Source organism: Ambystoma mexicanum, chromosome 1q (genome assembly GCF_040938575.1).
Source record: "Ambystoma mexicanum isolate Mex_15411 chromosome 1q, UKY_AmexF1_1, whole genome shotgun sequence".
NCBI lineage: Eukaryota > Metazoa > Chordata > Amphibia > Caudata > Ambystomatidae > Ambystoma > Ambystoma mexicanum.
The window spans coordinates 1,291,516,533-1,291,543,711 of NC_090922.1; the positions used below are offsets into that span (position 1 = coordinate 1,291,516,533).

The 27,179-nt window shown below is 46.8% G+C and overlaps 1 protein-coding gene across 2 annotated transcripts in view; it reads left to right on the forward strand.

Moving 5' to 3' along the window:
* The window catches only part of USP24 (ubiquitin specific peptidase 24), a 2,799,104-nt gene that overhangs the window by 1,376,432 nt on the left and 1,395,493 nt on the right, over positions 1-27,179 (forward strand). For both annotated transcript variants that reach the window (XM_069642114.1, XM_069642115.1), the window contains exon 43: positions 24,136-24,261. In XM_069642114.1, coding sequence (XP_069498215.1) covers positions 24,136-24,261 — 126 coding nt within the window. The remainder of the gene's footprint in view (positions 1-24,135; positions 24,262-27,179) is intronic.

Genomic DNA, 27,179 nt, shown 5'->3' on the forward strand with positions numbered 1-27,179 from the left:
GTGGATGCATCTTGCATCTGGACCGGACCTTAAGAATCCTTACACCCTCATCTACTCTGCACCTCTCACCAGAACCAATGGTGGATAATCCAACCTCCAGCAACCCCCATTCGACTCATTGTCATCTGGGAAAATTGGAGCCACAGTAGGAAGTAAACGCAAAGCCACCCTCCTTCCCCATAGGATAACATTGGAAACCAGTCCCTTTGTATCCTAACATTCTATTCCACTGCCTTTTGGTCGTCGAACTTGGGTAGTAACATCTAAGAACACAATTTACCTACCATTGTTGAATATCTTTCTTTGAACCATCACCAGAACAAGTAACTTACCTGCTACAGATATGCTCTGGGGAGAAATATAGTGACTCCTCTGACTTTTGAGCACAAGGCCCCATCATTCTTAGAGATTGGACTACTGAAGTTGGGGAAATTCACTTGTGACTTGGTTCCGTCTTTACTACATTGATTTACTTAACTTTATTTGTGTGCATTCCGGTCTAAATTGAATTTCAATGGATTGCGTTTTCCCGTAGATTCCTCATCTTGATTTCCAGCCTCCAGTTCTACTGCTGAAGAACGTTTCGCCAGTGGGCATAGTGGACCTCGACACGCAGTTTCGTCTCACTGGTTTTCGGGCTTCAAGCGATGCTGCAATGTCTGCGAGTGGCCCCCACGACGTCTGTCTGTGGTGTCTGGGTGTTAGTCATGAAACAGAGGCGTGCACATCGTGTACAAAGATGCAGCCGAAGTCCATACTTGAGAGGGCCGCCAAATCTCCGGCACAGTTTCTTGTCCGGTTTTGGGTGGCAGAGACTGAGGAGCCCACCTCCGCCCAGGGATAGGAACGACATTGCAAGAAGACCAAGAAACAGTCCCATTTCAGGAGCCATTCCTTTTCTTCCTTGCAGAAGAAGAAGCAGCACCACCGCCATCGACGCGTGTCCAGCTCATTGTCGGAATGAGGTAAGCTACTGTGTAGGTGTGGCACCGGCCCCCGACCAGCAAGCTTTGACGACAAAAGCGGCGCTCAGTGCTCCCGACCCCAACCCGGCAACACCGTCGATGTTGAAATGCCTTCGGGGCGTCAAGCCTACTAGGCATAAATCGCCAGAACGCTGCGACCCACGCCGCCCACCGGTCATCTAAGTGTCCATTGGCATCGAAAACCACTTTTGCTTTGAAGCCTACTCTGTCGGAGGTCAAGCCCTCGGCACTGACAGTCGGCGATGGTCCTTTCATGCTGCCATGCAATCCTTTTTAGGCATCAATGACCCCGTTGGTTAAGTCGACCCCGTTTACATGGTAGCCATATACTCCTTCGGCTTGTGGAAAGTTGGGGAACTTGCTGCTAAATATGTCCCTGGGGGTGCCATGCAGGACGGATTTCTACAACTGGTGGAGGATGGGAAGGAGGTGGCCAAACAGTCATTGCAGACGGGCCTGGACGTGGTGGACTGCGTTGGCCGAGCAATGGGTTCAGCAGTGGGAATGAGGTGACAGGCCTACCTGAAAACCTCTGGCTTCTCCCTAAGAATAGGTTTCTGGACATGCCCTTTGAGGGAGACATGCTTTTCGGTCAGAAAGCAGACAAATCCTTGAAAAGTTTAAAGAATCCAAGTAAGCTGCTAATGACTGAGCCTAGCGGCGCAGCCGGCAAGTCTGCCTCCAGAGGCAGGGGCTATAGGCGTTACGTACCCTACGGCAGGAAGGCGCAGCTCGCGCAAGCCAGGCAGGGGCAGAGGCGTTTCTCGAGGGCCGGAAGGGGGAGAGGGACCTCTAGAGGCCAACAAGCAGCAGCAGGGGCAGGTACGCCCACACCCTCTATGCCGCTTTGATTTACCCTCCTATGATGCACCGGCTGGTGGATGGTTGGCAGGGCATTGGCCCCAGTGTCAGGTGCCCTGCAGTTGATTCAGTGGGGTTATGGTTTGCCCTTTCTAAAGAAACCACCAGACAGATTATCATCTCCCACAATCCAACTGGGACAGGAGCTCCAGGAAGAACTTAGAGCCCTGTTGTCAAAGGGTGCCATGTAAGAGGTACCTCCCAACCAGAGAAGATTGCGGTGGTATTGAAGTCTCCATCCCATTCAGGACCTCAGGGCCCTAAACAAGTTTCTGAGCAAAGACAAATTCAGAATGGTAACGTTGAGAGAAATACTCCATGCTCTCAAATTTCAGGACTGTTAGGGAGAATTCTCTTCTAAGGCTAATTTCCCTTACCTATAGAGTCCCCCAGCAGCTTTGCTGGATTTGAAGGGTTTATTTTTTTCTCCTGCTAAGAGTGAGACCCTTTTTTCCCCACTCTTAGACAGATTGCTAGTGTGTGTTTTAGGCTATCTTGTGTGCTTATGGTGTATGGGGTTTTTCTCACCCTCAAAGGAATCATCTTTTTAACATGTGTGGTACACAGCACCCTCCGTGCCGTACCACAGGGGTGTCGTAGCGACCCCCAAACATAGACTCGATACCCTGGGACAGACTACTGTCTCCCAGGGCATGTAAAGTCCCCATTGACTTTACTAGTCACTACTTATGAACTAAACCAGTACAACCCATCTTACTATGGAAGTACTGGAAAGGGTTAATAGTTTTTCCCTAGTGTTCATTTTCGAGCGGGTACTGTACAGTCCCTCTCTCAAAAGTTTCTGGCTGGTGGCAGTGGTTACTACCGTAAATATTCGACCGCAAATATTTCCCTATGGGATTTTCCCATTGTTCGAGGTTACCACTTTCACTGACAGCTCTAAATTATCACCGGTTTATTTTAATAACTTTACTCCGGTAGGTTTTTATTGGCAGAACTTTAATATTTCTTTCTTGTGTCTTTCTCTATAATCCTAACCCAAGTCGGGGATCCTTTGTTCGTCCTTTTGGCGGGCTTCTGCACAGAAGCCCTCCTCTCGGCGCCATTGATTCTGGGATAGACAGGATGTGTGGGAGGGGGAATAGGCACCCTGAACAAGGTTACCTACGCAACCCAAGTCACACTCTGCCCTCATAGGCTGGGGGTTTATCCCGCCAGGATAGCCACCCCTCTGTGTGAGTGACAGCTAGGCTGTATGAATGCGGGTCTTGCTACATAAAAGCAGGGTCCTGAGGACTGGAGGACAAGACGTCGCCACTGGAACTAAGAAGCCAAAGACCTCTGCAACGACTGAACCACTGGTGAAGCGGTGCTGCAGTTCCTCACCACTTTTCTCCAACGACTCGAGAAGATCTTCACCTGCAAGAGTCTTCTTCCCTTGAGCTGGTAGGGTCAACCAGTTCGCCAATCGCCTTCCAGGACCTGCCTTGGTCGAATCGCCAGTGGCAAGCACTAGGAGACCGGATAGCCAGGCACCCGTCCACCACAACCGTGATTTACAGGAGCGTACCTTTTATTCCGTTTTGGCAGCACCGCGGCTGGTTTCATCCCTGGGCAGTGCAGTAACTCGAACCTTCCTCCACGACGAGAGCCTCTCTTCCTCTGCTGGATCTCCCGAACTGCAGGAACTGCCAGGAACTACCGCCACCGCAGGAGCCTCTTCCACTTTCAAGGTACATTGTTCTGCCAGGCCTCCCGTTTCGTTGGATATTGCTAAAGGTGTTTTAAATCCTTTACTTACCTTCTGGGCTGGCCACCTTTTCATCTAACATTATCGTTCTACGTCCTGCAACCGCTGCAACCGCTGCAATCCTGCAATCATTTAACAAAGACTTGACTGCAGCTACTAGAACATTTTGAACGTAGGCACTTTGCCTTGTACCACTGACTCTGGCACAAGCCTCTTGACTCTGGCTAAATCTGTTACAACTGCCTTCTCTAGATTGTTTCTCTTCAAGAAATGTGTTGGTGCACCTAAAACTCTTATAACCACCTTTCCGTCCCCTTTACAATATTGCTGAAGTTCCATTTTGCGCGGTTTTCACCAAAGTACTGCTGATGCTAAAATGCTGCCTTGGTTAACTTGTTCACAATCCAATTGGGAAGTGTTGCTGGTGTGTTTAAGAGGTTAACTCTGTATAACTTGTTCTTTCTCTCCCTCTAAAGAAATTGTTAGAGTGCCATTTCTTCTTAGTTTAACACTGTGCCGTTTTGCTCAGTGTTCACTCTTGCTCAAACTAGTCTACAATGTAAATAGGGAGTTGTGTATACTTTCCCTAACTGTTTTACTTACTTTAATGATAGTGATTTGTGTGTGAACATCAGTGTGTGTAAAATAAATACATATATTCTTTTTGATACAAAGCTTTGGTCAGTGTTTCCTTGTTCCATAGTATTGTAGTCCTATTGTGTAAACCCTGAATACTGCTCATCTCCCTCTTGAGATAAGTCTGACTGCTTAGCCACAGGTACCAACTAAATCTTTGTGGTACAGACTGATTCCAAAGGGGATTTATTGAATATACCTGTAGTCTTGATCTTTTGTAGTGCTCCCTAAGGGAACTGCACAGGATTCTGCCTAACATGGACTGGCTGGTGTGGATGGACCTGCAGGATGCGTATTTCCATGTGCCAATAAACCAAAAGCACAGGAAGTTCCTAAGGTTTCTCATGGGGGACAAGCTTTATCAATTCAAGGTGCTGCCCTTTGTGTTGACCTCCGCTCCAAGGGTCTTCACCAAGCTCATGGCGATAGTTGAGGCTCACCTCGGGAGATCCGGGGTCCAAGTATTCTCGTACCTGGGTGGCTGGCTGATCCGTTGGAATTCGCCACGGCAAGTTTTGTCTCATCTGGAAGACACCTGCCTGCTACTGCACAGGCTGGACTTCTCCCTCAACTTGAAGTACCTTTTTGACACCAGTTCAACGGCTCCAGCTCATCGGAGCAGTCCTAGAGTGTAGGGAAGGCTTTTCCCTTCAAAGAGAGTCAGCAATATAGCCCAGATGGTACATTCTTTTCATAACTACGCTACCATACCAGCGACTTCTTTCCTCCGCCTTTTGGGTTTCATGGCCTCCTGTATTTTTCTAGTGCCATAGGCCAGGCTGCGCATTAGATCCCTTAAGTGGCTACTGAGGGACCAGTGGTCTCAGTATCTGGGAGCACTCACGGATCACCTCTGTGCCCAGCCGGGTAGTCAGTGAACTCGGCTGGTGGAACATAAACAGCAATCCCATGGCGGGGGAACCCTTCTGGCCTCCTTGGCTTCAGCCCGAGTGATCATGGATCCGTCTCTAAAGGGTTGGGGCGATCATTGCGAGGAAATGCAGGTGAGCGGCCTCTGGTCTCCATCAGAAGCCAGGTGGCACATAAACAGGCTGAAATTGCGGGCCTTCCGCTTAGCCCTAAGGCCTTTGCCCAGTCTCTCAGAGGAAAGCATGTCCTCATCCTGACAGACAACATTGTGGCAAGACACTACCTCAACAAGCAGGGTGGTGTGCACTCTCGTCCCCTCTGCACAGAGACGCAATACAGCTGTGGTTCTGCTTACGGGAGAACCAAATCAAGGTCTCGTCAGTTCATCTGGTGGGGACGGAGAACACCTTGACGGATGCTCTGAGCAGGCAGAGAACGGTCTCACGTGAGTGGGAAGTGTGCCAGGCAGTCCTAGATGGGCTCTTCGCTCTCTGGGGTCATCCACAAAGCCACAGAGGACAACAGGAAGTGCAAACAGTTTTGATCAAGGTAATTCCCAGCGAACGGTGCACTGAGGGCCTCGTTTTTGGTGGATTGGACCTTCCCATCATTCCATGGGTTCTCAGGAGGTTGAAGGGATTTCGAGCCACCATGATCTCATCACCCCAGATTGGACGAGGAGGACGTGTTACTCGGATATCTTGTATCTGACCATCTGTCTGCCTCACCGGTTGCCTCAGTGTCTGGATCTCCTGACCCAGTCGGAGGGTTGAGTGCTCCACCCGACCCCGAATTCCCTCAACCTACCTTTGTGGCTCTTGAGAGGATTAGGTATGATGACTGGTGCCTCTAAGAGGAGGTACTTGAGGTGTTGCAGGCTGCACGCAGACCTTCTTCAAGATCTCTGTGCTGCTTCGGAAAATCTTTGGCGTCTGCGTCGATGCGCCGTCCCCGAGGACCTCCTCCGTCGGCCGACGTCACCCGATGTGATAAGTAGGACGCACAATGCCCATAACCTCAATTCCGTTTTTTCCGCGAACGTGTTCGATTTGTGAATCTCGGTACGCCTCGACTCTTTGGATTTTGCTGTTTTCAATTCTCGGTTCGTTGAACCTGTTCGGTTTTTTGTGAAGAACCTGTTTGTGGCGATGTCTACTTCGTCTTCAACGCCGCTTCTGGGCTTCAAGAAATGCGGGGACTGTGGGTCCAAGATGTCGGTCACGGACTCGCACGACACCTGCTCATGGCAAAGGCCTTGCGGGAACGCAAGAAGAAGCTGTCGGTAGGCCGGGTGTCTAAGCCCCGGAAGTCGAGGTCTGCGGGGCTTTCGAAGGATGACTCGAGGGGCGACTCTCCGCGTCATCGTCGGAAGTCCAGTCTGTCTCCTTCCAGGAGTCTGTCTCGCCACTCCTCTGCCTCTTTGAGGCATTCCCGGAAGCGCCGGCATCGGTCGCCTTCCCCGTCCTCTTCCGAGGAGTCCGCCCGTCGGCGGGTCGCTTATCCCTCCATGCAAGCGACACCGGAGGAATGGGCTTCCTTCGGGAAGCAGATGCTAGCGATTCTTGAATCGCAGGCACAGGTCCGTGCACGCCTCCGAGTGGGGTCGGTCGGCACCGGTCGAGAGACGCCGCTCGTACGCCTTCGGGCTCGGGTGGTCGGCACGGCTCACAGGAGAGGTCGTGCTCCAACAAGGGTAGCCATTCTCACCATGCCGGTTCCAGGTCCCGGTCCTCGACGCGCTCGAGACCGCGTGATCCTGTGCCGTCTTCGAAGAAGACGTCGACGCCTGTGGCGCCGAGGTTGTCGACGATTTCTCTCGAGGCTCCCCCTCCGAGGGGGTCGTTGGCGCCTAGGTCTTCGAGAGACACGCTCGGAGCTCCGGCTTCGAGGCCTGTGTCGACGCCGTCGATGCTGGCGGCGCTGCAGCTGATGTCAACGCCGATTCGCTCGACGTGGACGCCTTTTCTGTCGACGCCGACTCGTTCGGCGCCCTCGACGCCTTTCGAGGCGGTGGTGTCGGAGGGGCCCCGTGGCACAGGGTTAGCCCCTAGAAAGGCTCTGGACAAGGTCAGGCACTGCTTTGGTCCCCAGAGGTCTTCCTCTCCCCGCCTGGAGTACATTTCAGAGGGTGATGAAGGCTCTGATGACGACTTGTTTCCAGTTACGGTTCCAGATGAGCTTATCTCGGGCCACTGCCAGTTTGACGATCTGAGGCAGTCGCTGCATGATGCCAGTGGACTGGACACCTCTCCGGAGGTGGAGTTTTGTAGGCCGGAGCCTGGCACTCATGCCGATTCTTCATATCGGCGCCTTATGTCTCGGGTCACTGAGTACTTGGGTTGGTCAGCTCCCCTACGGGAGTTCGTTCAGGATGATCTCACGGACATCCTTGATCTTGGTCCCCCCACTGACCCGGTTTTGCCATTTCATATGGCTCTGCAGAGAGCATATACGGCTCGGCGAAGAAAGTGTTTTCTTCAGGGGGTATGGCGCTTCAGGCGGTCAACTCCATATGTGCCTTGTCTCGTTTCACACACACTCTGTGGAACTGTGTTGCATTAGCGGCTGAACATATTCCCGAAGGGGATGAACGGGATGGTTTCCTTGCTATGGTTTAGGATGGCAAGGATGCCATGTGTGAAGCCGTTCAGTCGGGTTTGGACTTGGCAGATTGTGTCAGCCGGTCCATGGCGGCGAGCACCGTAATGCGCAGGTTTGTGTGGTTGCGGAAGTCTGGGTTCACTCCTGATGTGCAGTCCCGGCTCCTCATGCCCTTTGACGGTGAACACCTTTTTGGCAGCAAGGCTGACGAGAGCCTTGAGAGGTTGCAGACCTCCAAAGCTGCAGCAAAGTCATTGGGCGCTGCAGTTCGCCAACCTCTGCCTTTTCGTCCTAGGGGTCAGCAATGGAAGGGAGGTTCCTTTCACTATTACGCGTCCTTTGGTAAAGCGAGGGGAGCTAGCAGTGAAAGAGGCCATCGTAAGAGTGCCAGAGGTGGAAACAAAGGTACTCGAGGTGCCAAGGCCGCTCGGGCAGTTGCCTCTTTGCCCTCAGGCAACGCCGCAGCCGCTACCACTCAGTCAAGAGGCCAGATCCCATGGTTCGCCGGTTGGGGGAAGGCTGGCGCAGCATCTTGTAGAGTGGCAAGCCATTACTGCGGATGTGTGGGTTCTGGAGATCTTAACCCATGTCTACTGTCTTCCTTTTCGGCAGAGGCCTCACGACAATCCTCCAGGGAACCTCTCTTTGAAGAGTCCGGATCCGCTCCTTGCGCAGGAAATTCAAGCCCTGCTGGAGAAAGGCGCCATAGAACTGGTGCCTGTAGCGGAGAGGAACAAAGGATGGTATTCCCCTTATTTTTTTATTTCGAAGAAAGACGGGGGTTTGAGACCCATCATGGACTTGCGCGGTTTGAACAAACTCCTCAGGAAGGACAAGTTCAAGATGGTGACTTTCTCAAGTCCTCCAGGCCCTTCAACTTCAGGACTGGTTTGTGTCTCTCGACCTCAAGGATGCTTACTTCCATTTGCCGATTCATCCCAGGCACTAGAAGTACCTGAGGTTCGCGGTTGGCGACTCGCACTTTCAGTTTCGGGTCCTGCCGTTCGGATTGACCTCCGCCCCGAGGGTTTTCACCAAGCTCATGGTGGTGGTGGCAGTGCATCTCAGGAAAGGGGGAATTCACGTCTACCCCTACCTGGACGATTGGTTGATCAGGGGGAGCTCTCCCGAGCAAGTCCTGGATCCTCTGTCCGTCACCTGCCACTCCCTTCACAGGCTGGGCTTCTCCCTCAATTTAAAGAAGTCCCATTTGACACCAACGCAGCGGCTCCAGTACATCGGAGCAGTGCTCGACACGTCCCTGGGGCAGTGTTTTCCTCCTCAGGTGAGGGCTCTTCACATTCAGCAGATGGTGAACAAGTTTCAATTTGTTCAGGATCTCCCAGCGTCCGAGTTCTTGAGACTGCTCGGCCTCATGGCATCCTGCGTTCTTCTGGTGCCAGAGGCTCGTCTGCGGATGAGATCTTTGCAGTGGGCTCTCAAGCTCCAGTGGTCTCAGTCCTCTGGCAGGCTGTTGGATCCTGTTCAGGTGCCGCCCTCGGTAGCCCAGGACCTTCTGTGGTGGGCCGTCGAAGGCAATCTGATGAAGGAGGCACCATTTTGGCTGCCCTGGCCAGAGGTGACGATCGTGATGGACGCATCCCTCATGGGATGGGGAGCTCATGCCAACGAGTTGACCGTCAGCGGTCGTTGGTCTCCGTCGGAGTCCAGACTCCATATCAATCTGTTGGAGCTGAGGGCCGTTAGGCTAGCCCTGAAGGCTTTTCTGCCGACTGTGCGTGGAAAGAGTGTCCTGATTCTAACGACAACACGGTGGCCATGCACTACCTCAACAAAAAGGGGGGGCAGGTTCACTTCCTCTGTGCAGGGAGGCGATGCAGCTCGAGTTCTGGGCCATCCAGCAGGAAGTTTCGATCTCGGCTGTTCATCTGGCCGGAGACGACAACGAGACGGCGGACGCTGTGAGTAGGCAGAGCGCGATCTCTCACGAGTGGGAGCTGGCTCAGGAGATTCTCCTGGAGATCGTCGCCCTTTGGGGGACCCCTCATGTGGATCTCTTCTCCTCCAGTGTCAACCGGAAGTGCGAAAAGTTTTGCTCGCGGGAATTTCCTCCAAAAGGAGCCTTAGGAGACGCGTTTGTGGTGGAGTGGTCATTCCCACTGATGTACGCGTTTCCTCCAGTCCCCGTCATCCCGCAAGGACTGCGGAGGTTACGGAGGTTCGGTTCCTGGATGATCCTCATTGCTCCGGCGTGGACCCGCAGGACATGGTACCCGGACCTTCTCGACTTGTCCATCTGCCCTCCACGTCGTCTTCCCTTCCGAGACGATCTGCTCTCACGGGAGGGGGGTCAGGTTCTCCATCCAGAGGTCAGATCCCTCAACCTTCACGCTTGGCTTCTGAAAGGTTGAGGTATAAGGATTGGGACCTCCCTGAAGACGTGATGGAGTTGTTGCTCTCGGCCAGGCGGCCGGCAACAAAGTTTGTGTACTGTTGCCGTTTGAGAAAGTTCTGCGACTGGTGCAGAGTTAAGAATGTGGATCCTTTTGAATGTGACATTCCCATGGTTCTGTCTTTTTTGCTTTCTTTGGCCTACAGGGGCTTTCAAGTGGGGACCATTTAAGGTTACCTGGCGGCGCTGTCCATATTTAAGCGCTCGTCTGAAGAGTGTTCCTATTTTAAGATTCCTTTAATTTCGCAGTTTTTGAAAGGGCTCACTAATCTGTTCCCTCCGTCACCTTTTCTGGTGCCCGGTTGGGATTTGAACCTTGTTCTTAAGTTTCTTATGGGTGCTCTGTTTGAGCCTTTACATTCTTGCCCTTTGAGGCTTTTAACTCTGAAAACTGTGTTTTTGGTTGCGGTTACTTCCGCTTGCAGAGTGAGTGAGTTGCAGGCACTTTCAGTTAAGCCACCCTTCACTGTGTTTCATAAGGACAGGGTTGTCCTTAGAGTTCGTCCTTCTTTTCTTCCGAAGGTGGTTTCGGAATTTCATTTGAGTCAGAAGTTTGTTCTTCCGGCGTTCTATCCTCCTCCACATCCTGGTAAGGAAGAGGAGAGGCTCCATAGGCTTGATCCTAGGAGAGCTTTGAGCTTTTACAGTTCGCGCATGTCCCAGGTCAGAGTGGACGATCAACTTTTCATTGGTTACGCTGGAAAGCGTTTGGGACAAGCTGTGACGAAACAGACTTTGTCTCGTTGGATTATTTTAGCTATCTCCGAGTGTTACCCCTTGGCGGGTAAGGATCCTCCGGCTGGCTTGCGGGCCCATTGTACCAGGGGAGTGGCTGCGTCTACTGCCCTGCAGAGGGGAGTTCCTATTCGTCACATCTGTGATGCAGCCACCTGGGCTTCAGTACATACTTTTGTACATCACTACTCCCTTGATTCCATCAGAGGGCAGGATCTGGCCTTAGGCAAGGCAGTCCTCTATTCCGCAATTTGATTGGGCATGCTAAATTTGTGTTCTAAATTCTTTCCCACCTCCTTGCTTGGTACTGCTTTGGGAGTCTGTCATAGATATGGAATACGTCGGAGGACCCAATCCCCTCGAAAAACAAGTTACTTTCTTACCTGGTAACGTTCTTTCGGTGGGATGGTCCGACGACATATTCCATATCGCTCCCTCCCTGCCTTTCCCGCTGCAGAATTTGCAGGGGGCTCGACAATGTGCACCTCCCACAAATCCAGTTTGGGCAGAATGGAGGAGCACCCCTTAGCGTCCATATCTCAACCCCTCGCAGAGGACACAAGAGAAGTGGGGGTATGTTTGGAAGCGGAACCCGGGGGGATTCTAGGCCCGATCTTCATAAATGCTCCAGTCCAACAATTCCTATCGCTCCTCTAAATCCTACGTTTGAGGAAAAAGCACATATCCTTGCAGCTGAAGAGTCTAATACCAAAGATATTGTCCATTCGTTAAAATCCTTTCCGGTCCTAACCAGGATCCTCAATCTCCTGGATAAGGGTCATGAAAGGACACATGGAGAGATTCAGGAACTACGAATCATGACGATAAGTAGGGTGGAAGGGTTTGTGCATGCTCTGAATATATACAAAAAAGATATCCTACCACAACCAGATAAGGAAACCAAGGTGTGGCATAATATAGGATGCCAAACGAGGGACGAAGTCATACAGAATAAGCATCATAATAAAAATGCGCAAGAGAGCTCCACTGAAGAATTAAAGGAACTGAAAAAGTTGATTATGATCAACTCGGAGAAAATAAAAAATGTGGGAAACCATAGAGAAATGGAGCATGAAATTAGAGAAAGTAAAGAAACTAATGTCTCAGAATTAAGTATTGGAAGTAAATCCGACAGCCCATCTATTCTATTGAGGGTCTTAGAAGAGGAGGTGATGGAGAAGCAGACATTGATACAAACACAAGGCTTAGATCCCAACCAGGGAGAAGATCAACCCTTTGTACGTGTTATTTCACGTAGAGAAAAGAAAATGAGAGCAAGAGCTATTAAAAGAAGAGCTAAGAGTAAAAGGATTGCCAACTCAGGCTCATCAAAGAAATCAAAAACCAACCCTCCTTAAAAATAAAAAATACGAACATTAAAGATATTTGTAGTTCATCAGGTGAGGGTGGTACACTAGATTTTACCCAACTTAATGAAGAAAGTAAGTTGGCATTGGATGTAAAGGAAGACTCAGGTAGACACGATCTGGGAAAAGTGGGCACTCCCACACAGACAGTAGAAACTGTGTGTAAGGTCCATGATGCTGAATATGGAGAAGCCCAAAACACCCTATCTGAGGCCATGAACAATAAGGGGAAAATTGCTACTACTAAACAAAAAAACAGAAACCACTAGAAAACAAAATCTCAAAAAGTTGTATGATATTGGAGCAGAAGGGTGTAAAGTGGTAAGGAGTATCCAATAGTTTTTCAGCACAAAAACAAAAGAAAAAACCATTATAGAAAAAGTGCAGGAGACCGGAATGGATAAGATATCACATATGGATGCCTTTAAGGGTTCGGACCCCCTCACTAATCCAACCGAGCAAGAGGGGACTGGAAGCGTGGGAGGGATTGAAATTAAGGAAGCCAGTGATAATGATTCAATTGTTATTCCCAGTGAAGATATAAAACTACTGGTACAGGAAGCACTTCTCAAAATTCTTCAACAATCATCCAAGCTTGCTCTAACCCTCCCTGCGCCAATAGTCAATTTAGAGCATAAATCCTTGGGGGAAGCACCAAGGAGGAACCCTCCTGAAATTGTCACACAAAGTAACGAAGACAATAGTCTACAGGGACTAAATGATCGACCGCATGAAGATGGGTCTAATACTGACATGTCAAATTTAAAACATGAATATCTTTCCACTAAGGCCTCGGTCAGTAACGCTGAGATGAGTATGGAAGGTAGAGGGGGGAAGGACCACCGATTAATCGAATACAACAGGTGGACAAGGAATTTGACGAACGTATCTATCAGAGAAAAATGTGAACTATGGAATTTAGAGAAGGCCCATGAAAAAGGAAGGGACATTGATCGAGGGCTGGATGTAAAGTTTGAGACCCGTGGTGTTAGGGAGTGGGAATCGGATAAGCAAACTAAGCTTGAGGAACAAGATCTTGGGTATCAAGTCGCTGGGCAAGAGAACTGGAGAGAATGGAGGGAACTGAAATATGTGGATGACCCTAGTGTCATATTGAATTTTGTATTAACAATAGGAGGTCCCACCTCCCTAAACCGAGTCAGAATCCTCTCATTGTTTAACGAAATTCCTCGCCTCTCATTGATCTCCTCTGGGGATATTAAGCTTATAGACTATATCCATCCGATGAGATATGATTGTGTCAGGATTGTGTTCCATTCGAGAGCAATTTACGAACTTGTACTCGCAGAAGGAGTGGCTTTGCAAAGATTTGGTTACGATATTGTACATTTTAGTACAGGTTCGGGAACACAACAGGGTGGGGACTGGATAGGTTATTTCAGCAAGTCAGAAGGGAATAACCAAACAAATGGAGGTTTCAACGTAAACATTGAGAATCAGCTCAAAGACATGAATGAGCTTAGAACATTGGCACAATCCCTGAGAGAATCCATAGCCAAGATTAAAGGTCTGAAAGACTCCACCTAGAGTATTGTGAAGCTAAATTTCCTATCATGGAACTCTAGGGGGTCTCGTCCTTTAACTTACTCCGTAAACACCTGTTCAGAGCTCGTGAAATATTCCTTTATGTGCCTTCAAGAAACCTGGGCAACTACTGCTATATTCCTAGATGGCTTTACAATTTTTCAGGAGCCCGCTACGAAAAAAACTAAGGGGAGACTGGCGGGGGGACTGATCATTGCTATCAAGAATAATACTAACTTTGAAACAATCAAGAATTTTAGTATAAATAAAGGGTGTATAGCCTCACTCATAAATGTGGGTTGGAAGAGTGCACAAATTTATTTGCTAATCATAAATATATATTGGCAACCAGAGTGTGATTTAAAGCAGTTTATTGAATCTATTGATTCATTAATTCAGGAATGTCAGGACTTAGATAAGGATTTGTACGTTATGTGTGGGGATTTTAACTCTGAAATTTGTGTGGAAGAACAACAATATGTAGGAAGGGTTGGTCGTACTAGAATGGAGCAGGGGGACTCACGTAAGCACCTTCAGGGGCAGCAATCGGCACAATTTATAGGTGGCTGGGGGCTTCAATGTGCAAATCTGCTGGAAAATTCAACGGATAAATCTACCTGGTCAAATGGCAAATGGAGCTCTACTTTTGACTATATTTTTGTGTGTACAAAGATATTTCAAAACATACAGGAGTTTAAATTAATGGGCGTATCTGAGAGTGACCACAAAATGCTGAGAATGGTATTACTAACTTAGGTGGACAGGGTGGACGTATTTAGCTATGATAGTCCACTGTCTTTAAAGGCCCAACAGAATCGAATTGTATGGCATAAAACAAACATCAATAGAGTTAATGTTTTTTCAAGAAGATTTTGACAATAGCATGTACACTCAAAAAAATTGTTATATGCCCATAATTCCTTTGGGGGCTATATAGAATCCACTGTAAATGGCAAAGCGGGATTAGACAAAAAAAATATATACGAATAGGAAAGAACCCCACAAGCACGTATTCTCTGAGGAAATGAAAACTCTAAAGAACGAACGTAATCGAGAAATACGTAGATTCCTTACTTGTCATAAAAACTCACTAAAAGTGTTGAATAAGAGTGAATTCTCCCAGTTAAAAAACAGATGGAAGAGGAAAGCGAGGTGTCTACGTGCAAAATTATATCAGGGAGACGCCGAAGACATGTTGGTATCTCTTCGTGATGCTAACACACATAGATTCTGGGCATTAGTAAATAAGGGAGGGACAACGCAAATGAAAGCTCAATCCGTTTGTGTAAATTCTGAAAAATGGGAAGGACATTTTGGCACGCTATATTCTGCTCCAGGGGTGGCTTGGAATCCCTCACTGCAAATGGTAAATGTCATTTGGGATATTCCATTTGATGTGAAAGATATTGAATGTATCATCGTTAAAAGCTCCTCTTCGAGGGCCCTTGGTCCAAATTTGCTCTGTAATAGTGTGATGAAGGGAAACGTAAATACATGGGCAAAAATGTTATTCCTCTTATTTAAAGACATTCTGTTTACAAAGCCTATCCCCTCAAGTTGGAGAATTTCGTATATTGTACCCATCTATAAAAAAGGGGATGGGTCACTTCCATCAAGCTACAGACCCATTGCTCTGTCTCATACTTGTTCATATTCGGAGTTGGATGGACAAGTGTGGGATTTTGTCCCCCAATCAGTTTGGATTTAGAAAAAATGTAGGTACAGACGTAGGTGGCCTTCTAATTAACATCTTACAAAATGCAGCGTGGACCCCAGGAAATCCACCTATTTATATAGCCTCAATTGATCTCACTGCTGCTTTTGATCTAGTGGATAGAACAATTTTGTGGTCCACACTTGAAAATGTAGGTATGCCAACACCTCTGCTATCTATATTGTATAAATGCATGAAGATTCTAGACTTAAGGTGAGACTTAATCTGGAGGGAGTCCTATCTGAAGAGATTAGGGTAAAACAATTGCCTAAGGCAAGGATGTATTTACGCACCGACCATTTTTAATCTGTATTTCTCGGATATGGGGCAGAGTTTTAAACATCTTTTAGTTAACTCACCAAAGATTGAGGGTACCAAGATTGTATGGACTGCCTATGCAGACGACGTTACCCTGTACGACCATACTCCCATTGGACTCCAGCGTCTCCTATCAGCTTTTAAAGATTACATCTTTGCAAATGCGTTAAAAATAAACCACTCAAAAACAGTCATAGTCCGTCTTTCCCATAAGAAAAAACAAACTAGCTTCTCATGGTTTCTAAACCATGAGAAACTTTCTACCAGTACAGCAATCAGATACCTTGGGCATCCCATATTCAGGGACAAAAAAAGATAATTTTTCGTAACCTCCTGAATGCGAAGGTCGGCACAATGACTGCACAAGTGAGAAAAATGGACTCGAAATATGGAAAATTTTTGTTAATGCCATGCATTCACCTGTATAAAAGTCGAATTGTAGCCCAATTAGTTATGGCCTAGAATTAGCTCCATTATGGTGCAGATCAGAGGTGGCACTATACGAAGCTAAAATTGTAAGATCAATGGTGAAGTGTCTGCCTAAATGTGTGCCCTTGGTGGCAATTCGGTACGAACTTGGCCTGCACTCATTAAGGAGCGTTTTAGAATGGCGAAGATTGTCCCTTTACAGGAAAATGATCACCAGCAACGAATCTACATTGTATGATATTATGGGAAAGGGCATCCGGAGTGGTGCTCCCACTTCTAAATACCTGAGAGATATGATGGAGGAAGCTAATGCTGTATTGGATCTATTGGGTGTTCCTAGAGATATGTTAGTTCGGAACCCAATGAAAGTAAACAAACTATCACATGCGGACTGGAATCTTACAGTATATGAGGTCAGAAAAACCTGCCTATACAATCACACTGTAAATGACAGCAAAAAGATGGGGGAAACTGCATCATATCTAATTAAATTTCCGGATCGAGAATGGAGACAAAACTTTGAGATTTCGATTTAATGTTTTGGGAATGGGAGAAATACATGATATTAGAAATTGTGAAGTCAGGGGTTATTCGCTCTGTAAGTTTTGTAAACAGAAGGATTTCTGCGAGACACTATTGCACTTGTTGACCCAATGTGACGGGTTAAGAAAGGAACGTATCAGCTACTTCAGTTGCCATGTACCCAATAGTGAGTGCGTGGATTTGGAGCTTCTGTGGCAAGATATGTTGCACGGGAAAAGAGTAAAGTTACAGATTTCAATAATAAGATTTCTAAAAACGTGTTGCAATCTATGATGTTCTTTTAAATACCAGATGAAATAATGCTATATAATGTACTTGCAACGCACTGGCACCATATTAATTAATGTGCTGAGTTTAAAAACCCTGTCAAACAATACGAAATAGTTTCATATAATGTCTGGCAACGCATTTGAATTGTATCAACTCCTAAAAGTAACATACTGGGGTGTGTTATGGAAATGATAATCGTTACCTGTATGTATTGTTGGTAAGAAAATTGCTGTGTTTGGATGAGTGTTTTTATATGTATTTTATTGGATCGTACTGCAAACCGAATCTGAACATTATTTTTAGCCATATGGCCTTTTAGAATTTTAAGATCTGAGTTTTTAGGGATTTTATGAAATTTTGTACGTAATTGTTATATGAAATTATATGGAAATCTTGAGACTTCTTTGTTAGTATTGTTGTGCTTGTCTAAATTCCTATGTTTCTTTGTATGTTCAAAGGAAAAAGTTAAGAGAAAATAAGCATGTTCTTGTTGTTTTGTAAAAGTTACTTTGTAACTATAAATAAAAAAGAAATTAAAAAAATAAAATGTACAGACATCCTGGACGAGGGTCCCAGGAAGGAAATCCTACTGCCCTTCAATATGGTAGTAGAAGCCCCTGCACTGGAGGTATGAGAGAAGACTGCTTTGGCAGTTGACAGGGAGCTGACCAGAAAACATCGGCCGGATCCCTCTGACCCGGTTTTTCTCTTCACTCATTCCTCCCCAGAGAGCGTGGTGGTTCAGGCTCTGGCTGCCAATGTGCAGTCTTCCACATTTTCCTCTTCTGCCTGACATGGAAAGGGAGAGAGTGGACACTTAGAATATGATTTTTTGCTTCAGCATCCTTGCCCTTCATTCGATGAACGCTTCTTGTACCTCGTTTTGTCTGTGGTCCGCAGTAGTGAATGTGGCAGAGCATAACCGTGAGGGGGAGATGAGGGACGGCTTCCTGTCCATGTTGACCTACTACAGGCAAGCTTCCCACCAGATTTTGCAACCTTGTTGGACACAGCTGATTGTGTGGGCCTGTCCTTAGCTACAAGAACGGCTCTCAGATGCCACTCATGGATGAGGACCTCTGACTAAGAGCATGAGGTCTAGGCTAAGCTTCAGGGTATGCCCCTTGATGGGCAAAATTTGTTTAGGGGCGAAGGCTGATGACGCACTCCAGAGATTTCAAGCATCAAAGGAAACAGCAAAGTCGTTGGGCCTAGCCGTACAGCTGCCTTCTGCATTCTCCACAAGAGGCTGTGGGTTAAGCTCCTATGCCCAAGGCCAGTCCGTATCGGGATGACTCCAGGGCAGACAGTTCCTGGGAGTTAGAGGTAGAGGTGCCCCCATAACAGGAGCCGCGGCAGCCACCGTGAATTCAGCACCTCAAGGAGCCAAATCTCTGCTCTGGGATTTTATGCCACAGTTCCCCTGTGATGAGGAGACTTTCCCTGTTCAGTACTGAATGAGTCAAGACCATGTCCAATGTATGGGTCTTGCAGGTCATTCAAGAGGGTTACATGTGATTATAAGAAACCAATAGATAACGAACAACACTTTTGTCTAAACATTTATAACGAAAGAAAGTTTTATTTTTAAATTGGGTGGGGGGGATCCCCTCCCCAACTCCCCCGTTTTGCTTCATTAATAATCCCAACCCCCTCTCCACCTGTTTTAACCCTTAACCCCCCACACATATATTGTAAAAAATGTGTTTTTGTTCATTGTAAATGTTTAGATCAAATTGCTGTTTATTTTGCATTCGCTATAATCACTGCATACCATTACGAGGGATACGTCACCCTTTTGTGCAATGTCCTCAAGACCACGGCCCTTACATCAGCACCCTGCCTCCGGATCTCAAACTCATGGAGGAAGTCCATCAGCCTCTTTCAAAGAGCATGATCGAACTGGTACCACACTCAGATCGAGGCAAGGGCTGGTACTCCACCTATCTTCTGGTGCTGAAGGCTGACAGTGACTTGCATCCATTCTGGATTTGACGCTGTTGAACTTGTTCCTGTGCAAGGACAAGTTCAAGAGGGCTACACGATGGAATTTAAGTTTGGTTTTTACGTTCCTCGTGTGACCCTCGTTTGAGCACCTCCATGTTCTATTAGACTGCGCACCCATTTTTCCTTGTTGCCATCACTTCTGCAAGATGGGTGAGTGAGCTCCAGCTGTTACCGGTTAAAGCTCGCAACTTTTTCTCCAAGGAGACAGTGACGTTTAGAATGAGGCCCTCCTTTTCTTTTCTTTTTTTTCAAAGGTTGCCTCGGATTTTCATCTCTCTCAAAAGATCTTCCTGTGTTTTTTCCTGCTCCTCATCCTTCTAAAGCAGAGGAGTGATTCTATTGGCTGAATCCGGTGCAGGCCCTAAGCTACTGTGTCTCTCGGACAAGAGAGGCTAGGAAAGAGGACCAGCTTTTCATTGGTTATGCTTTTGCTCGTGCTAGCATGGTTGTGACCAAAACACAGTGGCTCATTCTCTGTATCTCAGAATGCTACGATGTGGCTCGAAAGAATATGCCTGAGTGTCTCGTAGTTCATTTTACCAGAGGAGTGGCTGCCCCTCTGCCTGTTCAGAGGGAAGTCCCTGTCCTGGACATCTGCCAGGCGACAACGTGGGCATCTCTCCATATGTTTGCTAAGCATTACTTCTTGTATTCCGGATCGGATGCCTGCTTCTGTTTGGCAGTTCTCCGGAGTTTATTTTTCTAGGTGGTTTGCTTGCTCTCTTCCAGGTGTTCGTACTGCTTTGGGAGTCTATCATAGATGAGGAATCCGTGGGAAGAAGGAATCCATTAGAGGAACAAATTACTTACCTCTCGTTAATGTTCTTTCTGATGGATGCTCCTACCACCGATTCCTCTTCGCCCTCAATACCTAACCCTCTTGACGGATAGCTTGTACACCATCGGTTCTGCAGTCCATCAGTGTCAGAGTGCTTAGGAAAAAGGGTGGAACTGCGGTCACGGCACCTTGATATATACTGGCCGCAACCTCATGTCCTGCACCTAGAGACATCGGATGGAGCTGATGCGGAGCCGCGCTGCATACCCTGGCAGCAGAAAAGATTCAGAAGCGCAGCAACGCTGTGAATTGGATTATCATAGATGAGGAATCCGTTGGAATAACATTCATCAGAAAGAAAATTACAGAGCTGTACATTTGATCTTCAGTAAACAGGGTCATAGCAAGAGAAGTCCTGTTTTCTGGTTTTACCCTTAAACGCCTGCTTAGTCTCGAGCCTAGAGATTTCTGGCTCCTCAACGAGTGAGACCCACCTGAGCTACATAGTTTTCCAGCTGTTAGGTGTGCAAGCGGTGGTTGCCTTCTTGGAAATGCAGGCAATGCTAGAGTGTCCTTGCTGGGATGAGAAGCAAGTGTAGTTCCCTTAGGATAGGAAGAATGTGGTTGAATTTCTTTGTTTCCCGTTATGAGTGGTGACACTGCATCTTGGGTGGCCAGTGCATTGCCTGAATGCCAGTGAGGTGGGCATTTGCCATCTCGATGTGGATGATTACCAGGCCCCGAACTGTAATTCTGCAGTCCTTGAGTGGTAGAAAATGTTTTATCTTTGGAGGAGGGTTACTGGTGCCAGAAATGTTGTCTTTTTTTGTATATGTTGCTACATGGAGAGTGTGCAGTATAGTATATAGTGAACCTGAATGATTTGGCAGTTGGGGCCAGGCACGATGTGAAGCTGTCAAAAATGCTTGTCATTTAGCCGCCCTTGAATGTGAGCCTGCTTTGATCAGTGACCAAGTGCTATGAATCACTTCTTTTTGCGATTGACTTTCAGGTATGTGCTTGTCATTGCGGGCATAGAAGAAAGCAAGGCAATTCCTGTGGTGTGAAATATCCTAGATACCACTGTCCTTTTTAGTTGGATATGTGTGTTAACATATTAGTGCAGTAATAGGTTGGTCATTGAGAAATTATCCCAACAGCTCAATGTCTGGAATAACGATAACTAGGTAGAGTAGTGAGCCTTGTTGTACTCTGCAGGTGACCAGACGGTGGTCTCACCTACAGTTGTCCAACTGGACGGCTTGCTGACTGCCCAAAAGGGAAGATGTGAACTGGTTGGGATCTATGCCCTTGAATCCCAATCTGTTCACGAGTAGTCTAGTCAATGTGAGGTTGTAGACCGCTTTGTACAAAGAAGAAAGGTTGATGAGGATCAGGAGGTCGGAGTCCCGTTTTTCCATAATTTGAAGAGTATCATTTAAGACAGGGTGGTGGCTTTTTCATTGCAAAGTTTTTGTCTGAAACCAGATTGGTAACTAAGGAGCAGGCAGTGTTGGTTACTCCTATCATCATGGAGTTTGTTGGCACCTGCTTTCTCAGTGATTTTTCCAATTATTGGGAGTGCAGTTTAAGAATCTGAGGATGCTGTCACTTCTCCCTTAGGGGACCTTTCCCATGAGACTAGGGTGGTGCGTCCACAGTACAATAGTCCCCCTGGGGGGGTGGTGCACTGAGGGAGAATAGAGAGAACACGGTATGCCCCCGCTTCAACACACCAATCCCAAATCCCCTTTACCCCTCTCTAGATGGAGCCAATGTGTTCTGATCTCAAGTCAGTCAACCTAATATACAAGACTAAGATAGCAAAGAAAATCAAACATGCTGCATCTAGTTTTAAGTACTGTGAAGAATGACAGAGAGTCAGAGGATCACACTAGTTAACCAGAGTCGGCGGTCTAGCCTCTCTCGGTTAGTTCAAAGGAATACAACAATCCAGCACAGGAGTTCAAACAGAGCTGAACTGGGATGCTGGGGTAGAGCTATCCTCCGAGAAACTGCGGGAGCCTTGCACCGGGCGAGCAGACGAGAGTCGAAAGTGAAGCCTTCAACAGAGGAGGACTACACGAATGTGGTCCAAGATAGAAGGGACTACTTGAACCACTGCCGGGATGAACATCTGAGCACCTCAGGCCCCGGTAAAGCATCTGAGCGAGAGGACGGACAGAGTCGGATGTCTGCAGAGCCGCTGAATTCCCTGCCGGTTACACAAATGCTACTTTATCCTCGAGAAGCAACGCCGTTGCTCTCCAAAAGCTGGTACCTGCAAGGAAGAAACAGATACGCAGTGTCCTGAGAGACGTTATAGGTCTGAAAAGCAAAGGGGATGAAAGCAGAAGCTGGAACAAGAGGGTCTGGGACACTGAGATGGGATTGAGAGTCTGAGACACGCACCCATATGGAAGTCGCAGTATAGGAGGGTCTAGGACCCCGAGAACAGCCACAGATAAAGAGGAACTATATGTTTGGCAGCAGAGTGAACCAAACAGATACGATAACTGATTGCGAGTATTGGACCCCCACCCATATGAGAAGCCAAGAATAAGAGGGTCTGAGACCCTGATTGTAAAAGAAGCAAACAAGGAAGAGTTTTATGCTTGGTGGGGGGAATAAATCAAGAGGATACAACGATACATTGCGAGCCTAGGACCCGCAACCATATGAACGGCGAAAGCCTAAAATAATGAAGAATAAGACCTCTGGGACCCTGTTAGAGAAAAAGACAGTCCATGAGAGGACAATTGCTTGGAAGGAGAGTAAACCAAGCCGTTCAGAATATTGCAAGTATGGGACCTGCACCCTTATGAGAATTTGATAATAAAAGTGTCCCCTGGAACTGAAGAAGATTAATTCATGAGAGTTTGGGAACAAGTGGGTCAAGAACCCTGAAACTGACTAATTGCAAGGATATAATCCTTTGCTTGGTAGGGAAGTGTGCCACGTTGGTGGGATAAATAACTGTGAGTCTGCAAAGCATATCCTTGTGAATTTACCTAAAAGAAGTGGTCTAGGGGAAAAGAGCACAACCCTAGCCTTGGAATCCTATATTTGTGAACATTGTTTATTTCACCAGTTTTGATTATCTGAGAGACTGGGAACTTTTCTGTTGTTTGTAACCACCATGAACACTTTACTTTGGGAAGAGATCATCCTGGAACAGTTGGGTTAAGTTATTATTGTTAGGGACAGGGGTAGGCCTTTGAGACACAGCAGTGACAGACTTTCTGGTTTTGGAAATACTGACTATTTCACTTGTTTTCTTTGAGGCACGGAAACCCCTCTTAGCTTTAGGAATAGAGAGGCATTGTTGCAACCCGTTCTTGATTATAAAAGTATGTACCCAAAAATATGCAACCATTGTTTCTGATCCTTAATTCTGCACACTAGTGATCGGTCAGAAGGTTGCAAGATAGTCTGGGCCCAAGGTGAGATTTTTGAGGAGAGGGTGGATTAGTCCTGCATTTAGGATGCTTTGGGAGATGGCTTGTATGTAGGAGGCATTACTATTTTGAGGAAGTCGTTAAGAGGGCACACATCATCGGCTTTAAGATAGCAGCTGTCTTCACCTTGCCCAAACACACACTCTTCTTCAGCTAATTGTAGTTCTGTTTACTCATATACTGTTTTGGACCTCTCTTGTGGCAGTGTTCCCTTTCTTTATAGCGTCTGTAGAGCATGGGAAATTGGATAGAACTGAGGTATGGTGGCATGTGTGTGGTAAATATACACCAGATATGTCTTGTGGGCTCCCATGACCCAGCAACCAGGCGGGTAATACTAAGCTAATTATATCTATGGCCCGTGTGGCTGTTAAGATTACCTGTGTCCGCATAGAGCTATATCAGAGGCGAGGACTTTGTGGTTAAGAGGCCTCCCCATTGGAAAGAACATTACTGAAGGTAAGTAAATTGTTCTGTTAGTTACTCTTAATTACAGTTAAAAGACGGGTGATTGAGTTAATATTCTCAAGTTGACTCGTTATTACCTAGAAAATATTCCTACCATTTTCATTGAGGATCACATATTAAAGTAACTTATTTACTCCAGATGCCCTCGGGAAAGAATTCTGGGGTTCCAATATTTGGGTACCTAGAATATATATTGATTCAGTGTGTATTTCAGAGTAATGCACAATAAACTGCTTTAGCTCAAATTTACCCAATAACTTGTTACATACAATGGTCTGATGGAGCCATAAATTACACCTCATTTACTTTTCTATTTGTTTTCTGCTTTTTTAATAGTCTTGGTTTAGATAGATGTTCACATTCATTTGCCATACCTCACCACAGTAGCCTGCAGTACAGGTAACCTGATATCTTTTCTTTCTTAGGCATTGCTTTCGGTCGACGACGATACAGATAATCCTGATGACAACGTATTTTATCAAGTCCAGTCCCTCTTTGGCCATTTAATGGAGAGCAAGCTACAGTACTATGTACCAGAGAATTTCTGGAAGGTAGCTGTTTTTTTTCCCTTTCATATATTATTGACAAATGCATGTGATCTTATACAAATATGCTATAATGTATCCTTCCACAGATTCCTTCTCAGATATTCTTCCACCACCGGCTTCTTCTCTGAAAAATCTGGTGTTTATGGGATGACCACAACACCAATTACTTTGGTTCCTGTCTAGTCATGCATCCTAAAGCTCCTTGGGTGGTCCAGCAAATCTCTTCACTGTCTTCTGAAATGGCTGTTCTCCACCCTTTCATAATCCACAAGTGAGACTCCTTTGAAGCGTCTCTGGGAGGTGGAAAGGGAAGAAGTGATCATGAAAGCAGAACTACTCTCGGAATCCCGCTCCTCTGACACCAAATACAAAATAGGTATAAAAAAGATTAAGCATTAGAAGAGGTCCCACTCTAGGAACGAGTCGCGCCACTCTTTTCCTCCACATCTACGAAGAGGTAACAGCACTTCAAATGCACATAGTGGAATAATCTTCACTTTACCCACTAGTTCCTCTACTTCAGAGCAGTGGGGAGGACACATGCCTGCAAATATTGACAAGGCCTTGGGTCATGGCTCAGCTCCAGTGGCAGATGCCTGGTTCACTGTGCCCTAACAGGAAGGCAGTGCCTCAAAGAAGGTCCGCAGCCACACACCTGTTGGATTGATCCCTAATCATGACAGGCTTAAGGTCTCCATCCGCATGCTCCACATTCACAGTGCAAACTAGTACTGTCTCACTAATTTCTTCAGTGCCAATCGGCTCCAGCCGGATACCAGAATGCAATCCTTCCCCTGGACTTGTATCATGTCAAAGGTGGAAAGAATTTTTGACAAAGACCCTAAATTCAAATAAAGCTCAATAACGTTTAAAATGTCCCTCACATAAAACTATTACGATCGGCAGTTGGAACACCAGAGGGTTTAGTCACCTTTTCTACAACAAAATTTTGAAACAAAATCTATTTGACATATTTTGCCTTCAAGAAACTTGGATTGCGACACCACCCCTTGTGGAAGGTTATACGCTGTTTCTAAATCCAGCAAAAAAAGGCGGGAGAGGGAGACCTTCTTCCGGACTCATAACACTGATAAAAATAGGCTTAGGCATGAAAGTAGTTCACAAAAGAAAACCCGAATCACTATTTGCAAATGGTGGTGCTAAAGTCAGAGAAAACTGAGGCTATCTCATTTGTCTGCATGATTATCTTGAATCTGTATTGGAATCCTCTAGCTTGGAAGAATGAATGTTCTGTTGAGGAATTATTGTCCCTGACAACTGTAGAACCCGATATCACGACCCCATGCTAGTTTTATGTGGAGACCTAAATATAAATTGTCTAGGACAAGTCTCTTGTAACTTGAAGGCCGACGAAGGAGCCAAGACCAACAAGAAACACTCGAAAGATAAAATCTGGATGCCAAAACTTGATGAGCAAAATGTTCACCTCCTGAATGGACAACCTACCGGCGATGTGCCACTGGCGCCCACATGGAGAAGAGGGGACCAATCGTCCATCTTAGATTACTTCTTTGTATCCGCCAATGTGTCCCCCTGGTCCGACCATTGAGGGTAATTCAAACAGTCCACAGCGACCATGACATGGTAGAATTATCTTTGTGCCCCAAATCAAAGAAATTTGGATGTGTAGAGGCACGATATTGAAGTAGGTCCAGGACGAAATAGACTGTGAATTACTGCGCAAGATGTTCAGTCAGTCAAGTACAAACTCGCCTTGCGAGAGCAGAACATTAGCCTCAATTACTTTCCATTGTTCAGCGAGTTCACCATGACAAGAGCTTTTGCACAAAAAACACTATTTAATCCTAAACATATGTGTCACCAGGAAATTGGAGAAAGGAAACGTGAACTGCACCGAGACATCAGAAAAATAGGTCCATTTCAGCAAACACCTAAAAAAAAAAAAAAAAAGAAAAAACCTGATTAAAAAAAAAATACAATAGTTGGTTGAAGAACTTTCTATCCAGGGAAACCAGAGCGGGTCAAAACCTGGATCAGAAGCAATCAGCCATCTTTTTAGTTGTTAAACCCTTTAGACCAATGTGTGTTGGTTTTTCTATGAAACCCGTAGGCTATCACTTAGCTAGTTTTTATTATGGTAGTTTATTTTCTTTTAAGCTGGCCAACAGATCAGACTGACTGTATGGAAAGGAAATAAAGGTCAGTGAACATTATGTCCCAGAGTCCGAGTCCTAATTCTGGCTTACCACAGGTAAAATTCACCTGTTCCTCTCGCCACACTCTTCTTTGAAGAAGAAGAGTTCCCACAATGCCATGAACTCCCAGGGAGCTGCGCCACGTATGCCATCTCCCATCCATTCCTCCACCCTGGATGAATTGGCAGGCTTTCAGGTTGAAAATGCTTGACATCTTCACCAAGACCCCAGTGCTCCTGGCATCATAAGGACCCACCACGTTTGGACTAGCCGGCAGGGATCCTGTGAAGGGCTGTGGCCACACTCCTAAGGGCTGCACCCCAGCTTCTATAGGCAAGGACCTGTATCTGTACCGTCACGCTACATCTTCTTGCGCTGAGTGATTGGTTCCGGCTCCCACTACTTTGACGTCATCGCCGCCGATCTGCGCCAGAGCTCCTCTGGAGTATGCCCTGCTCCCCATGCGGGCGTCTGTTGCAGAAGGGAGACATCTTCAATGGGGAGGGAGAGACTATCCCTTTCGGGATGGATCCTCTGTACCCTTGAGAGGTGGGGGACTAGAGGAGCCCTAAAAGCAATCAAAGCCTCTTGTGCCCTAGCTAAATATACTTTTGGCTTCTGATCACGAAGGAGTGGTTAGAGAGAGCTTTGAGGCCCTGGTTTAAGATGGCAGAGAGGCATCTACTCGGACAATGCAGTTAGGGCTACTTATTATTTCTTCTTCTTCTTCTTCTTATTATTATT